This window comes from Macrobrachium nipponense, chromosome 3 (assembly GCF_015104395.2).
Source record: "Macrobrachium nipponense isolate FS-2020 chromosome 3, ASM1510439v2, whole genome shotgun sequence".
In the NCBI taxonomy this organism is placed as follows: domain Eukaryota; kingdom Metazoa; phylum Arthropoda; class Malacostraca; order Decapoda; family Palaemonidae; genus Macrobrachium; species Macrobrachium nipponense.
This window is the reverse complement of record NC_087202.1, coordinates 97496525-97510440: the sequence shown is the minus strand read 5'-3', so window position 1 is coordinate 97510440 and position 13916 is coordinate 97496525. Positions and strand designations below refer to the sequence as shown.

The following is a 13916-nucleotide window of genomic DNA, read 5'->3' as shown; positions in this document are numbered from 1 at the left end:
AATGCATGCGAGTCCAGTACATGAAAATACAGCCAGTGTAACCCCATACCTCAAAGCAAAGAAAGAACCGCAGAGGAGAGGCCACTGCTGTTAATCGAGACCAATTGATGGGGTTAATCTCGGCCAATGGACAGATGGGGATGGAAGATAATGTGGGCTTCGTAATTGTCACATATTATGACATCCCCTCTATGGTCATCAACTCATACATTAGGTAATATGGCTAGGACGCCTCGACCTGGGGGAAGGTTTCAGATGGAATCGTCCTCTTCCAGAATGTAGAGGTTTACGAGGAACGAATGTTGGGATCTTGGTCGAGGCTCCTCACCTCGAAACCCTCATCTGTATCGAAGATTTATCTATTTGATAATTGATAAGCTTTCTCTTTCGTTAAGTTTTTGACGCGCAACTATTTTGGGGGTCAAGTTGGCCTTTCCTAAGAATTCTACATCTTAGATCTTGTAATATTATATATATATATATATATATATATATATTATATATATATATATATACTATATATATATATATATATATATATATATACATATATAGATATATAAAATATATATATATATATATTATATATATACTATATATATACTGGAAGACGAAGGGAAAGGGTACCATTAGTACCATGGTTTATCCGACGTTTCGCGGCAGTTTCAGGAGCCATCTTATCCAGTACCTTCATTCCTCATTGCTTAAGGTGTTCCGCTTATAATGCAAAGTCTGTTTCCATCGTATTCATTTTGGAAATTGCTTAAGTTTCTTTCCTTTGAGTATTCTGTACATTCTTACCATTTCCTGATAAGTATTATTTCAGGGCAACTGAATCATCCTGTAATAATAATAATAATAATAATAATAATAATAATAATAATAATAATAATAATAATAATAATAAATAAACAAACCAAGGGTCATGATCTATGATCAAACCCAGTAAAATTTAGCGAACCGATCATATAGGATTGTGAAGAACCGCGTATGGGACTTGTCATTTACCTTTATCACTAGCTAATATCAGGCAACTCGGTCATGAGCAATTTTATCATAAGCAAATCGCAATGTCAGCGGTTAAACATCATGTGACCACGCGGCCATCACTGTCTGTTTTCATTGTTTACTCAACGTGGCTATTGGAGAGATTGGTGCGTGTGTGTGTGTGTGTGTGTGTGTGTGTGTGTGTGTGTGTGTGTAGCTCTCATTAGAATAACAACTGATGCTTTTATTTCCGAACCTATTCTTGTTGTTCACTGGCGTAATATCAAGGACAACGGTCAACGCTGAACAAGTTACCGTATCCGACAAAATGAAAATGGCACTTGATTCGGAATAGTGATATAATATTATTCGGAATAGTAATATAACATATCCTGTTAGCTGACTAATTTTGGAAATTCTGCAGTCAGAGCGGCCACCATGATTCCAATATTTGGCATCAGAATACTTTAATAAACTTGTACCTTACCAAGATTTTTTTTTCTTTGCTGTATAATTTTATAAACAATTTTTTTTAGAGACAAGCACCGAGATAAATTAATCCAATTATTCGCGCGGAAGTATAATCATGCGCACAAGTTGACAAGTTCATAAGTTCTTTCTAGAAAAAGCTAAAATAAATCACTGAGTCACAACTGAATTTTGAAGGACAAAAGAAAGGACGAGACTCGTAAATAAAGAACTGAAGATGGGCAATTATTTCATGGATTAAGAAACGTTCTTGCAGAGGTAGAATAATGCCGGGGGGGGGGGGGGGGGGATTGTGTAAGGTTGGGAGAAGGGGTAGTAGGCCGAAAGAAGAAACAAGTGAACCAGGTAGAACATAAAGAGCGACGTTTTTGTTAGAAGAGATAGCGACATTTAGAGAGAGAGAGAGAGAGAGAGAGAGAGAGAGAGAGAGAGAGAGAGAGAGAGAGAGAGTACCAATTTTCCTGGCGAAGATTTATGGAAAATAGCTAGGCAGAATGAAAACTTTTCTTAGTGACTCACAAAAACTAGTTTCGTCGCTTCAGGACAAAGCAACGTACGAGTATATTGTACTTTTTCCTTTTTTGTTCTAGAAGCGTACACCCATCACCAAAGGGACTGAACGTCCCTTGCACTTCTGTAGTTACGATGAAAGTGTGTAAATGCGCGCACGCGCGCGTGTATTGCGTATGCGTTTTTCTAATCAGATGTAAAACGGCATTGCTCTGACACTGGTTAATTAGGGGTGACAAGGTGAAATATAATACAGGTTTGGAACCATAAAAGTGGATGATGAGGGTGATTGAGATAAACCATTAGCGCACGCAGCATTTCAGTGCGAGAGAACCATCCTACAGGGAACCATTTTGTTGGTTTTTAGTTATTTCTTATTCGGTATGCTGTAGACATGGCCTTCAATACAACTCTTACTTTCCCGCATTCATTTCTTAAAGTACTTCTTTCTCAAGAAGTGATTCAGTGTGGAAGATCTAGTTCGCTTGCTATAAATGGAACAAACTGTGGCAATAATTAAAGTCTCCTGCTGTAAATACATTTGTATGTAGCATGTATGCATACAAGGTAACAAACATGCAAATCAAGTTCTGCTCCAGCGGTCGGGAAAACTCGTTCGTCGTAGCGGGATTGCATAATTTCATATGTATTGAATATGTCCCGTGTGGAGCATCATAGAAGAACTGAAATCATTTGGAAATTGAACGATGCATTTCGATTCCTAGGCAGAGAATAATAGTGACCGGGGGCCAGACCTAACCCAAAACTGGCTCTCTCTTTATTTGCCAGCTCAGTGTGGCAGAGGCAAGTGGAGAGAGAGTATTAGTCCTAAATCGGTACAAAGACTGAATGAAATTTGTATAAGTTCAGCTTTCAAAAATAACTTTGAGTGGATACTGAGGGACACGCCCCGTCAATTTTGGTGGCTCCCCGCCAAGTAATACGGGATTTAAATTTCCCGCGTTATGCGAATGTCATTGAATTATTGGAACTCATAACTAAGATTAATATAAACAGATACTTTTAGAAGCTTTCGTCACTATTCTTCTTGACAGAACTTATTATAAGTGTTAGAAAAGATGTCTGAGATGTTCAGAGAGATAATGAAACAATCTACACCGAAACTCGAACGCATTCCGTCATCGTCGTCGATGGCGTCCCTGAGAGAACTTCGACGAAGAGTCAGTGTCGAAAGTATGGCTGAGGAGAACACAGACGACGTCCCAAACCTGGAGTACCAGGTTACTTTGGTGAGTATTAATCGAAAATTATGTTTTGTTTATGAATGAAATTTATAGGATAGAGTAAGTTAAGTGCCATCTATGTGTAAAAATGATCAGTTTTATAGCGATTAAGTGCCGAATTTTGCTATTGCAAGTCAAGTGACATTTGGAAGTTGTGAACTCACGCGTGACAGATCAGCTGTTGCTTGTCTCCGACGGGAAAGTCCATACATTTTCTTATATGGTTGCTTATGTTTGTGTCTCCTTCAATGTTATTGTGATTTTACTGTGTGTGTGTTCACGCTCTTGAAATACGTGACCTTAGTATACTCCCTGTGTGTTTCCAAAACTGCCGTTGAATAAAATTGTCACCAAAATCGAAGTATTTGTAAGATTTGTGTTGCAAATCATTGGAAAAATAGTTTTAACGACGTGGACAGGAGAGTTTGTTGTGAAGACTGTTGAAGCTTTGTGATGGAAATTGAATATTAATTCAGACAGTGGTGTGTGCGCATTCCCTTGGATTTTTAGTTTGTGAGCCATATAAAGTTTTAAGCTTAAGAAAATTAGGCAACGACTTCAGCTTTGCAGGCTACCATGTAGGTCTATCCAAACGTTTCAATACCCTGACTCAAAGATAGCAGTGTTTGTGCTATAGGGCCCTTAGTGGAAGTTCAGAAGGACATTTCGTGGACACTGTGTATGAGTTAATATGGTTATCCATTGGAGAAGAATCTCTTTAACATAGCGTATGAGTTTTTGAGAAGACTTGAAAAGCCAAGATGTATATAGCCTATGGTAAGTGCAGTACCCGGATGAAACCTACACGGCTCCCATGATGCCTGCTTACTTTTTTATTATTTTGAAATGACCCGGAAGCTAGTGATGTTATTATCGAACACGTTCGTAGTGCTAGGTGTCGTATTCGCTGCATGACATATAAACAGATCCCTCTGCATGATATTCCATGTTTCAATAGGGCCGTGCAAAGAGTTGTTCTCCTTCCGAATCTCAAAAAAGCTTCAGTAAGTGGGTGTCCTTTAAAAATAGTATTTTCTCGAAGTGCAGTTAATGTATTTTTCTACTGAGAAGGAAAACGAGACGATGTAGATTAAAAAATAACAGTGAATCATCCTTTCCGTATACCCAGATCAGTTTCCGTCATCCTCCGTTTTCTTTGAACTCGTGGAGACTGTCTTAAAAGTACTGATCCAGAAATTATTATGGGAACATTTAATCAAGATATCACACTTATAGAATAATAGAATTCCTGTCGTAAAGACACAGAATTTTGCTTTCTACCCATTTAACTGTTTAACTAAATATAATTGGTAATTTCTGTTTGCAGTCAACATAAGTACGTCCTCTTGTCCGCGCCAAAAATATATTTTCACATTACCTCATAGGTCAGGGTGTGAGATGAAATTCTCCGAACAAAGCAATTCCAGATTCATGTTTTGTAAACGATTGGGTTTTGAACAACTTCCTGTTTTCCTGATTGCCTTAGATAAGGGTTTGCTGCAAATTGTGCTGGCGGTCAGCTACATCATCACATATTTCGACTCGCAGTTTTGTAGCATGAGATTAGTGCAGCGAAACAGAACAGGACCAAATGGGCAGCCTTTGTAATTGTTCCCGCGAGTGTCATTGTAATCAAACCAACGAAGCACACACGTACCCTTACTCTTGAATGTGTTAGTAACTTTCTGTGTGCTCGGATGTATATTCGTGTATGTTCTCATTTCCCATTTAATCGTTTTCGTTAATATTGTTATGATACCCTAATCATTCAGCTAAAGCCTGAGCAAATAATACAATGTCTTCACATTTCAGGGTCCTTTAGAAGTCTAAACATAATTGAGGCCTATCGTCCTAGGCTGTTTTGCATGATATATTATCCTGTTTATAATGCTTTCTAATTTCAAATTACATATGTAATGAATATGGCTGAGAGAGTGCCGTAACATCTGTTAATGGAACTGAATTGAATATAGAATTTAGGCCAAATGCCAAGCACTGGGACCTACGGGGCCATTCAACGCTGGAACAGAAATGGACAGTCCAAGGTTTGAAAGATGTAACAGGAGGAAAACCTCGCAGTTGTACTATGAATCAATTGTTAGAAGAGGGTGGAGATAAGATAGAAGAAAGAGAATATGGAAGGAGGTACAGTAAAAGGATCGAAAGGGGTTGCAGCTAGGGGCCGAAGGCACGCTTCAAAGAACCTTAAATAATGCCTATAGTGCACCACATGAGGAACTAAATGCCCAGTGTCTAAGATTGCCATTCAACTAGTATTATCCATGCGTCGTTATCCTGTCTGCTGTTTTATAGGTAACACGGATGGTACTTTAGAACATAATTACAAGTTACTCTGCGGATTTCATGTTACTGACTATGAACAAGTGTCTAGGTCAGTGGCAATTAAACGGTAATTATACGAATGAAAGTTTCCGTGTTATATTGCCTGTTCGTTCTTCTTTAGTATCTTAAATTGTCAGGATTTTTTTTAATACATCTTATCAGAAAATCTTGATTATTAACGGAAACATTATATGATTTGCAAATTTTAGACTTGATCTTAGTGCTTGCCTTATCCATACCCATCATGCCTTGTCCTGCATTATCTCTTATTTTTTTTATTGTCACTCCTTTAGTCTCGTTTGTCATTATCCGTTACTACAGAGAGAATAAAGATTTGAAACAAAATGAGATTTTGTAATATATCTAGATTGTCGAGGTTGGCTGTCACCATTACATGTAACATAAATTACAATACGTGTGGGCTAACTGCTGTCACCACGAACTACAGAAACTCAGTAGTGAATTATGTAAATAATCCATGAGACGTTACAAGGAAAAAGTTTGAAAATAGAATTCACCGAAGGAATATCTATGGGCTTAAAGAGAATGATTTAGACTTCCAAGGTAATGAAAAACAGTAGCAAAGTTGCCTTTACACAAGGCGGATAAATTTTAACTTCTGATAATTTATATGTTATTCTGGCGATAATTGATATACCTTTAATTTTCGGATGCATGCTTTTAAATAAGTTGATCATACTGTTATAACAATCTCTGCATGGGCTCACGATATCCCTAATGTCAGGAGTACAAAATATTTTAGTTTCGCTTGGCTGACGTATATTGAAACTGATTGCCACACTGGCTGACTTAACCGGTCTAGGAAAGCCAAAGTGGTTTTTCTCGAGTTCATAGATTATGGGGTACGTAGGATATTCTATCTCGGTATTGCCCCACATAATAATTTACCCGAAATTCGGGAACACCTTAAAATTTTAAATGATATAATTGTTTCGATCCTGTTTTGCCTCAGGCGCCTATGCTGGAACTCTGCTAAACGTGTTCTTGTTACAAATGGAATGCTCTTGGCACATTTACTTTTTCTCTTCTTTTTATTTTTTATTTTTATTTATTCATTCATTTTTTTTTTTTTACTAAATAGCATACGGCAACGGAAATGTGATTGCCAATACGAACACTAAATAGCAGGGGTTACTTTTCCTGTTCAGCCGTGGATTGGTAAGCGAAGGTCATCGAGAGCCTGGAAAGGAGGTCTGTCCGCCCACTGGGAGTCTGAGGGAGGTGTCTTGGGCTTGACTTGTCTATGAAACTTGCGAAATAACCCTTCCCCTACCCCCCTCCCCCCAAAGCCCATTCGGCATATCTGTCGTCATTGTATTTCCTGGAAGTTCCTGTCTGCTGGGATCTTTCAAAGCCTGTGTGGAATCTTTATCTCTGAAACCAAGCTGGTCTTTGAGAATGGTGGCTTACTTCCTGGGGTTTGTGGCTTCATGTTTTTTCTTTTCCCTTCTCCATCTAGGTGATATTATTGGCATGGGTTAATGAAGCCTAGACTAAGCGTTGGTCACTAGAGCATTCTTTTTCTTTTTTATGACAAGTTTTCGTAATTTTCATGCTTGTAGATACCCAGGGTGTCGAAACGTAAGGACAGTTATGAGAGCTATTTTTGTTGACTGACTAACCCACCCTAAAGTTCATGGCTGCCTTACAAGGTCAACAACCTTAGGTATGAACTTTCCGCGTCTTCTACTTTTTCACGGATATTTTATGATCATATTACGACGGGGACTGTTAATTAATGAGCAATTTTTAAAATTAATTTTAATTGTATTCAGTCAGTCACTTCAGAACTTGGTTGAGAAGAGGCATTCAAATTAACCTATAGTTCGGTAGCGATAATTTGTGATGTCAAACTACGCTGACTTGAAGACCTGCATGTATTTGTTTATGTTCATATACCGAGTCTATCTTGGTCCCCTTTTCGCATCTATATTATAAATAAACTACGGTAACTGGGCGAAGTATTTAGCTGTAGTTCTCTGTCAGTGCAGAAATACGTAATATGTTTTAAAATGCTCTGTTTCGTAGTGACTTTAGTAATATATTGTTAATTACTAATACTAATAATTTTTTTATGGTAACTGCTGTAGTGATTCCTTGGTTTATTTTTTCAAGCATCTTTCCGGAAGTTAATCCCATTGTGGCCTGAAGGAAGAACTCGCTCTGATGTTTATTGGCCTCCACTGGTTAAGCAAGCTTTCCAAAAGGCAGTATTTATCGGATGTTCACATTTGTTATTCGGTACAGACTTATAGATGCAAGTGTGGTGACATCGGCTCTTAATCGTTATATATTTCAAGCTCAATTTATGTGTTCGCACACAAAAGCAGGTCAAGTCTCCTACCTCCTACCTATGAGAGATGCCCATTGTCACGAGCTGAATTGCGCGCTGCTTTTCTTTTAATGGTTAAACGTCTAGAATCCTAGATGGGCTTTCAGCTTCCCACCGGGGAATTTTCCTGCCAGGGATGAGTTTTTCCCTGCTCTTTGTGGGCGTCATTTTCTTGCAGTCGACAAATCACTACTCTCTGAGGATGTTCTACGATTCGTCATCTCTGTTGAACTCTTCACACCTTGCAGTGGGGCAGGATTTGTGTTGCCTAATTGTATAATGTGGGTCATACCTTCCTGTTCACGATGTCATGGTGTCTAGTATATAAGTCCTTATTCATTTTTTTATTATAAGTATATATGCACACATATATAATATATATGTGTGTGTGTGCATGTATGCGTAGAATATGTATGTATGTATGTATGTATGTATGTATGTATGTATGTATGTATATAAAACAGCAGACTTGAAAGAAATGGTGTACTTGTTCACCACTGTTAGAGTTACGATTTTAAATATATATATATATATATATATATATATATATATATATATATGTGTGTGTGTGTGTGTGTGTGTGTGTGTGTGTGTCTGTGTGTGTGTAAATATATATATGGCTTACTCCTACATATATACGTATATATATATATATATATATATATATATATTATATATATATATATATATATATATATATATATGTTTACTCCTGTATACATACATATATATTATATATATATTTTATATATATAATATATGATATATATATATATATATATATATATATATATATGATTTGTTTCAAAATATTTATGACAGTGAAGAAAGAGTATGATTCATCCTGCGTTAATCAACTAAAAAGATGATGTAATTTACATTGTAAAGTAGCAGAGAATGACGCGCGTGCTCAAATTCAAGTCCCACAATCAAGGGCAAAGTACCCAGATGATAAAAACATACCCTGCTGCGTCCTGAGCATCCTTTCTTTTATTTTGCATATATTTCTTATCACGTACGTGCCACCGGATACTCGAAGGCGAGGAGTCTGTTATGGCAGCGTCAAAGAGAGATGGGACTATGAACATGAACGTGACTGCAGCAAGAAGTATAAATGGGAGTCTGCTGAATAATGTATGGTTAACATTACTGAGAAGAAAGAGGACGGGTTCTTATCATTATACTGGTAAAACCTATTACTTTGTAATGCTTGAATACATTTCAGAAGATTATTCTAAGTGACCAGTCTTTGCCTTCATTAACAATAATGAGCTCATTGGGTTTGCATTCTATCGTTTTGAAAATAATTAGCTAATTGTTTTTTATTTCATCGTTAACAATGATTAGCTAATTGTGTTTGTATTCCATTATTAACAATAATTAGCTAATTGTGTTTGTATTCCATCGTTAACGATAATTAGGTAATTGTGTTTGCATTACATGGTTAACAATGATTAGGTAATTGTGTTTGTATTCCATCGTTTACAATAACGAGCTAATTGTGTTATTCAATCGTTGAAAATAATTAGTTAAGTGTTTTTTATTCCATCCTTGAAAATGATTAGCTAATTGTGTTATTCAATCGTTAACAATAATTAGCTAATTATGTTTTCATTCCAAGAAAACGGTTTAATAAACTTTGTTAAGAAATCCTGTCAAATATGAAATGTGTTCTAATTGTATTCCATCATTAACTATAATTAGTTAATTGTGTTTGTATTCTATCGTTAACAATGATTGTTAATAATAATTAGCTAATTGTCTTTATATTCCATAGTTAACAATAATTAACTTATTGTATTTGTATTCTATCGTTAACAATAATTAGCTAATTGTGTTTTTATTCTATTGCTAACAATGATTAGCTAATTGTGTTTGTATTTTATTGTTAGAGGGATTAGCTTATTGTGTTTGTATTCTCACGTTAACAATGATTAGCTAATTGTGTTTGTATTTTATTGTTAAGAGGGATTAGCTAATTGTGTTTGTATTCCATCGTTAACAATGATTAACTAATTGTGTTTACATTCTATCGTTAACAATGATTAGCTAATTGTGTTTGTATTCCATCGTTAGCAATAATGAGCTAATTGTGCTTGTATTCTATCATTTACAATAATGAGCTAACTTTGTTTGTCTTCCAAGATCACGGTAATCGCAAAATATAGTTTGCGGAGAAATCCCGTCAAATATGAAATGCGTTCTTATTGCACCTCAGCGGAAACTTTGAGGACCCTTTTCATACACACGTACTCTACGCAAACCGGTTTAGTATGTATTAAAATTGTGGAGGTTCTGTCTGGTTAGGAAAGCCATTGTGGTGAATCCAGGCTTATATGTGCTTGGAAGTTGAGCATCATTTTTTATCAGCTTAATTTTTTTTTTCGCTCACCTCGTAAAGCTTTGAATGTCTTTTAAGATTTGCTGCGACAAGCATCTCATCATACTTGCCGTTGTAAGATTACAGTAACTGTTTAAATAAGATCTTTAAAAAGATTGTAAAAGGATATTAGTACTTGATGTTAGAAGATTAATGATCCCTGTAAATCATCAGAAAATCGTTGTATTTTGCTGATTATCTACCACGTTCCTCAGGCCAGGAGCAACGAGCCACTGTGTGGCGCCACAGAGTGGCGTCAGTGTGTGGCGGGGAATGTCTTCCCATAGGTTTCCATTTTTATAAGCTAATTCGAGTACACGAGCGACTGTGGCGAGCTGTCGCTGATCCTTGCCAGAGCTTATAAACAAAGGCAACCTATGGGAAGCCACATCCCCAACGCCACACACCGACACCACAGAGTGGCTAATGTACTCCTGGCCTACAGAGCGAAATATGCGCGTCCAGATATGAAAATCCACGTATTTACTTAGACGTAGAATTTTCTATGTTAATATAATGTGATTAAGTTCATCATGTATTTTTCATAAATAAAACCTTACGTTTGATTTTTTCTTTGAAGCCAGTCAACGAGAGAAGTAATTAATATAGAGGTCAAGCATTCATATGAAAGAACACTGGATTCCCACGAGTGATTACTCAGAAACTCTTCCAGTTCTTAATCTTTCCGTTTACTTGGGGAGTAAGCCTACAAACTACTTTTTTGGTTGTTGTTATTGTTGTTCATGTTGTTGTTGGGGGTGGGGGCAGGAAAGCCTAAAAAGGGTCAGCAAAAGTGCTTCGCGTTGAGTTAAAGATACAGGAAATTTATTGTAGGATATTTGTGATTTATCTATTAGAGTGAAAATGTAAAAAAATGAATAATGAGCATGTTAAACAGCACAGAAAAATTATTTATAATAAAATATATTGTCCTTTTCAAATCTTCGTTTGGTGAAACAATGTGCGATTTGGCTGTAGATGTGAGCACGTTTTAATTTATTTGGTGTACTGAATTTAGAGGCTATATTTCTGTTCAATTATTTTGTGTTTCCACTTATAACTGAGAATATATGAACGTGTTTAGTTTGTGTCCTTTTTATTTGATCCTTGTTGTCAGCATGAGTAGTACTAATTATGAGTATTAATTACGAAGACCACTTCAGGTTAAGTTTGGAATATAACGTTTGTAACTTATGTGTCAGAGGGAAATCTTGCACGCGTCCCGAGTAAGTTGGAGATCGATTCACGCCTTGTTCATATTGTCAGTCTTCTGATTTTGCGTAGACGTGATTTGGATAACGAATGTCCAAGTGCGCCCCACCTAAGGGGCTCGTTTGTCTGACGCAGTGATGTGTTGCTATGATGTTTAATTAAAATAGTCTATTGGATTATGAATAGCAATGAAATTTCAAGTTGGAATCATGCAATGTGGTTTTGGGTGCACAAGATGGGAACGATAGGCGACTGGGTGTTAAAGGAATGACTTTTTTTCTCCCCTACAATCAAGCGTGATGGTCGCTTTAGTCTTATAAAGGTTAACATTAAGTTTAGTCATTTTATCACTTCGTATGGTGTTTTTACGTTGCATGGAACCAGTAGTTATTCAGCAGCGTGACCAACGGCTTTACGTGACTTCCGAACCACGTCGATAGTGAACTTCTGTCACCAGAAATACACATCTCTCACACCTCAATGAAATGCCCGAGAATCGAACTTGCGGCCACCGATGTGGCAGGCCAAGACCATACCGACCACGCCTCTGAGGAAGGAACGAACGAACATTTCATCACCTCAAAGTAAAAGAGAGAAGTCCCTTTTTATACGGATGCTCTCATGTTGAAAATTATGATGAGGATATTTCCAATAACGTTTCTTTGCATTTATTAACCTACATTTACTGAATGAGCTAAAGTTGTAAGACAAGCTTTAAATTTGATATGGCCGTGGTGTTAGCTCCCTAGGGAGGTCTCTACTATGGTCCGAAGATTTCAGTCTCATGACTTGGGGTCATGACGCCATATGATGTACAGCGCCGTGCTTTGTGAAAGTGTCGTGCGAGCACGGCTTTTGCATTCAGGTCAATACTGGTTGTCGTGTAGTTCCAAGGCAACCCGTATGTGTATATACTGGACCACTGTCAAGTTATAGGGTTCGTTTCACCGCTTTCCAGTGCCACTTGTTGGGAGCGGTTAATTTAGCTTATTTAAGCAGGACTTTTTTTTTCTTTTATCGCATTTTCCTTCAAAATAGTTTCAGTTATATCTTATTGTTTGAAGATCGAGCTTACTGTGTGTTGATGACGCAAATTGTAATTGTCTGATTACCAATTGTATGTTTATGTATTTTAACCAGATTAAAAATTGATATATTATAATATATATATATGAATTATATATATATTATATATATATATGTTTAAGATATAATCTATAACTTTAAATACATTAAATTATATACATGTATATATATGATATATATATATATATATATTATTGTATCTATCCTTATTTACATACGATATATATATGTATATTGATATTTACACGTATATTATTTATCGTATATAGTCGATATATATATCAGGTATTATATATATATATTTACATAAATATATATAATTTGTCATAGTATAACTATTATATATAATTATATGATTATACATTATATAATTATTATAGATATATCATATATTATCTTTAATCTTATACCCTATAAATATACAATATATATATATGTATATATATAATATATATATCTATATCTATCTATATCTGTATCTATATATTTACATACGATATATATATGTAAATCTATAAATATGACATATCTAGATAGGTTATATATATATTAATATCTATATCTAGATCATATCTAGATAAATTTACATACGAGTCTATAGAGGTAATTATATAGTTACACGTATTATATCGTATATACATATATAAGATATTAATTAATGATAGATAATTTAATATTATATACATATATATTATAATTATGTTATAATTATTATATAATATTATACATCTATATTGATATATATTAATTATATAGATATATATATTACACCACACACACACCCACACACACATATATATATATATATATATATATATATATATATATATATATATTATATATATATGATATATATATATATATATATATATCGTACACACACACTATGAACTCTAGCTGATGGCGTACATGCTAATGCATAACATCGCAATACGCATTGTATACTATGTATGTTAGTTTGGATTCGAATGCCTAGAAAAATTTGCGTGGATAGAAAATGTAAGTGAAACTGAAACAGAGCCTTCTTGTAAGAAGCACTTCGTTGAAAGTAGTCATTTTCGATTCAATTGCTCCACCGACTTCGTTCTTAATGAAGGGTCTTGGCTCTGTACACAACAAAGAATCCTGTTGTTCTCTTTTGTATCGTCAATGGCGTAATAGTACACCGCACGTCAGTCATACTGCGGTATAGATAGTATTCTGTGAGATGTTGGTTTTTATTTCTTTCCGTTTTTAGCTTCTTTGCTCTTCTGAAGCGTCTTCATTTGAAATACCTGGGTTTAGTTGATTTGAGGTTTTTCGTATCATGAGA

At 35.6% G+C, this 13916-nt stretch overlaps 1 protein-coding gene across 1 annotated transcript in view; it reads left to right on the top strand.

Moving 5' to 3' along the window:
- The first annotated feature begins 2787 nt into the window (after positions 1 to 2787).
- Positions 2788 to 13916, top strand: part of LOC135221902 (chloride channel protein 2-like) — a 280662-nt gene continuing 269533 nt past the window's right edge. Inside the window, exon 1 of the mRNA XM_064259894.1 lies at positions 2788 to 3236. Within this exon, the coding sequence (XP_064115964.1) occupies positions 3066 to 3236 (171 nt within the window). The 5' untranslated portion in view covers positions 2788 to 3065. The remainder of the gene's footprint in view (positions 3237 to 13916) is intronic.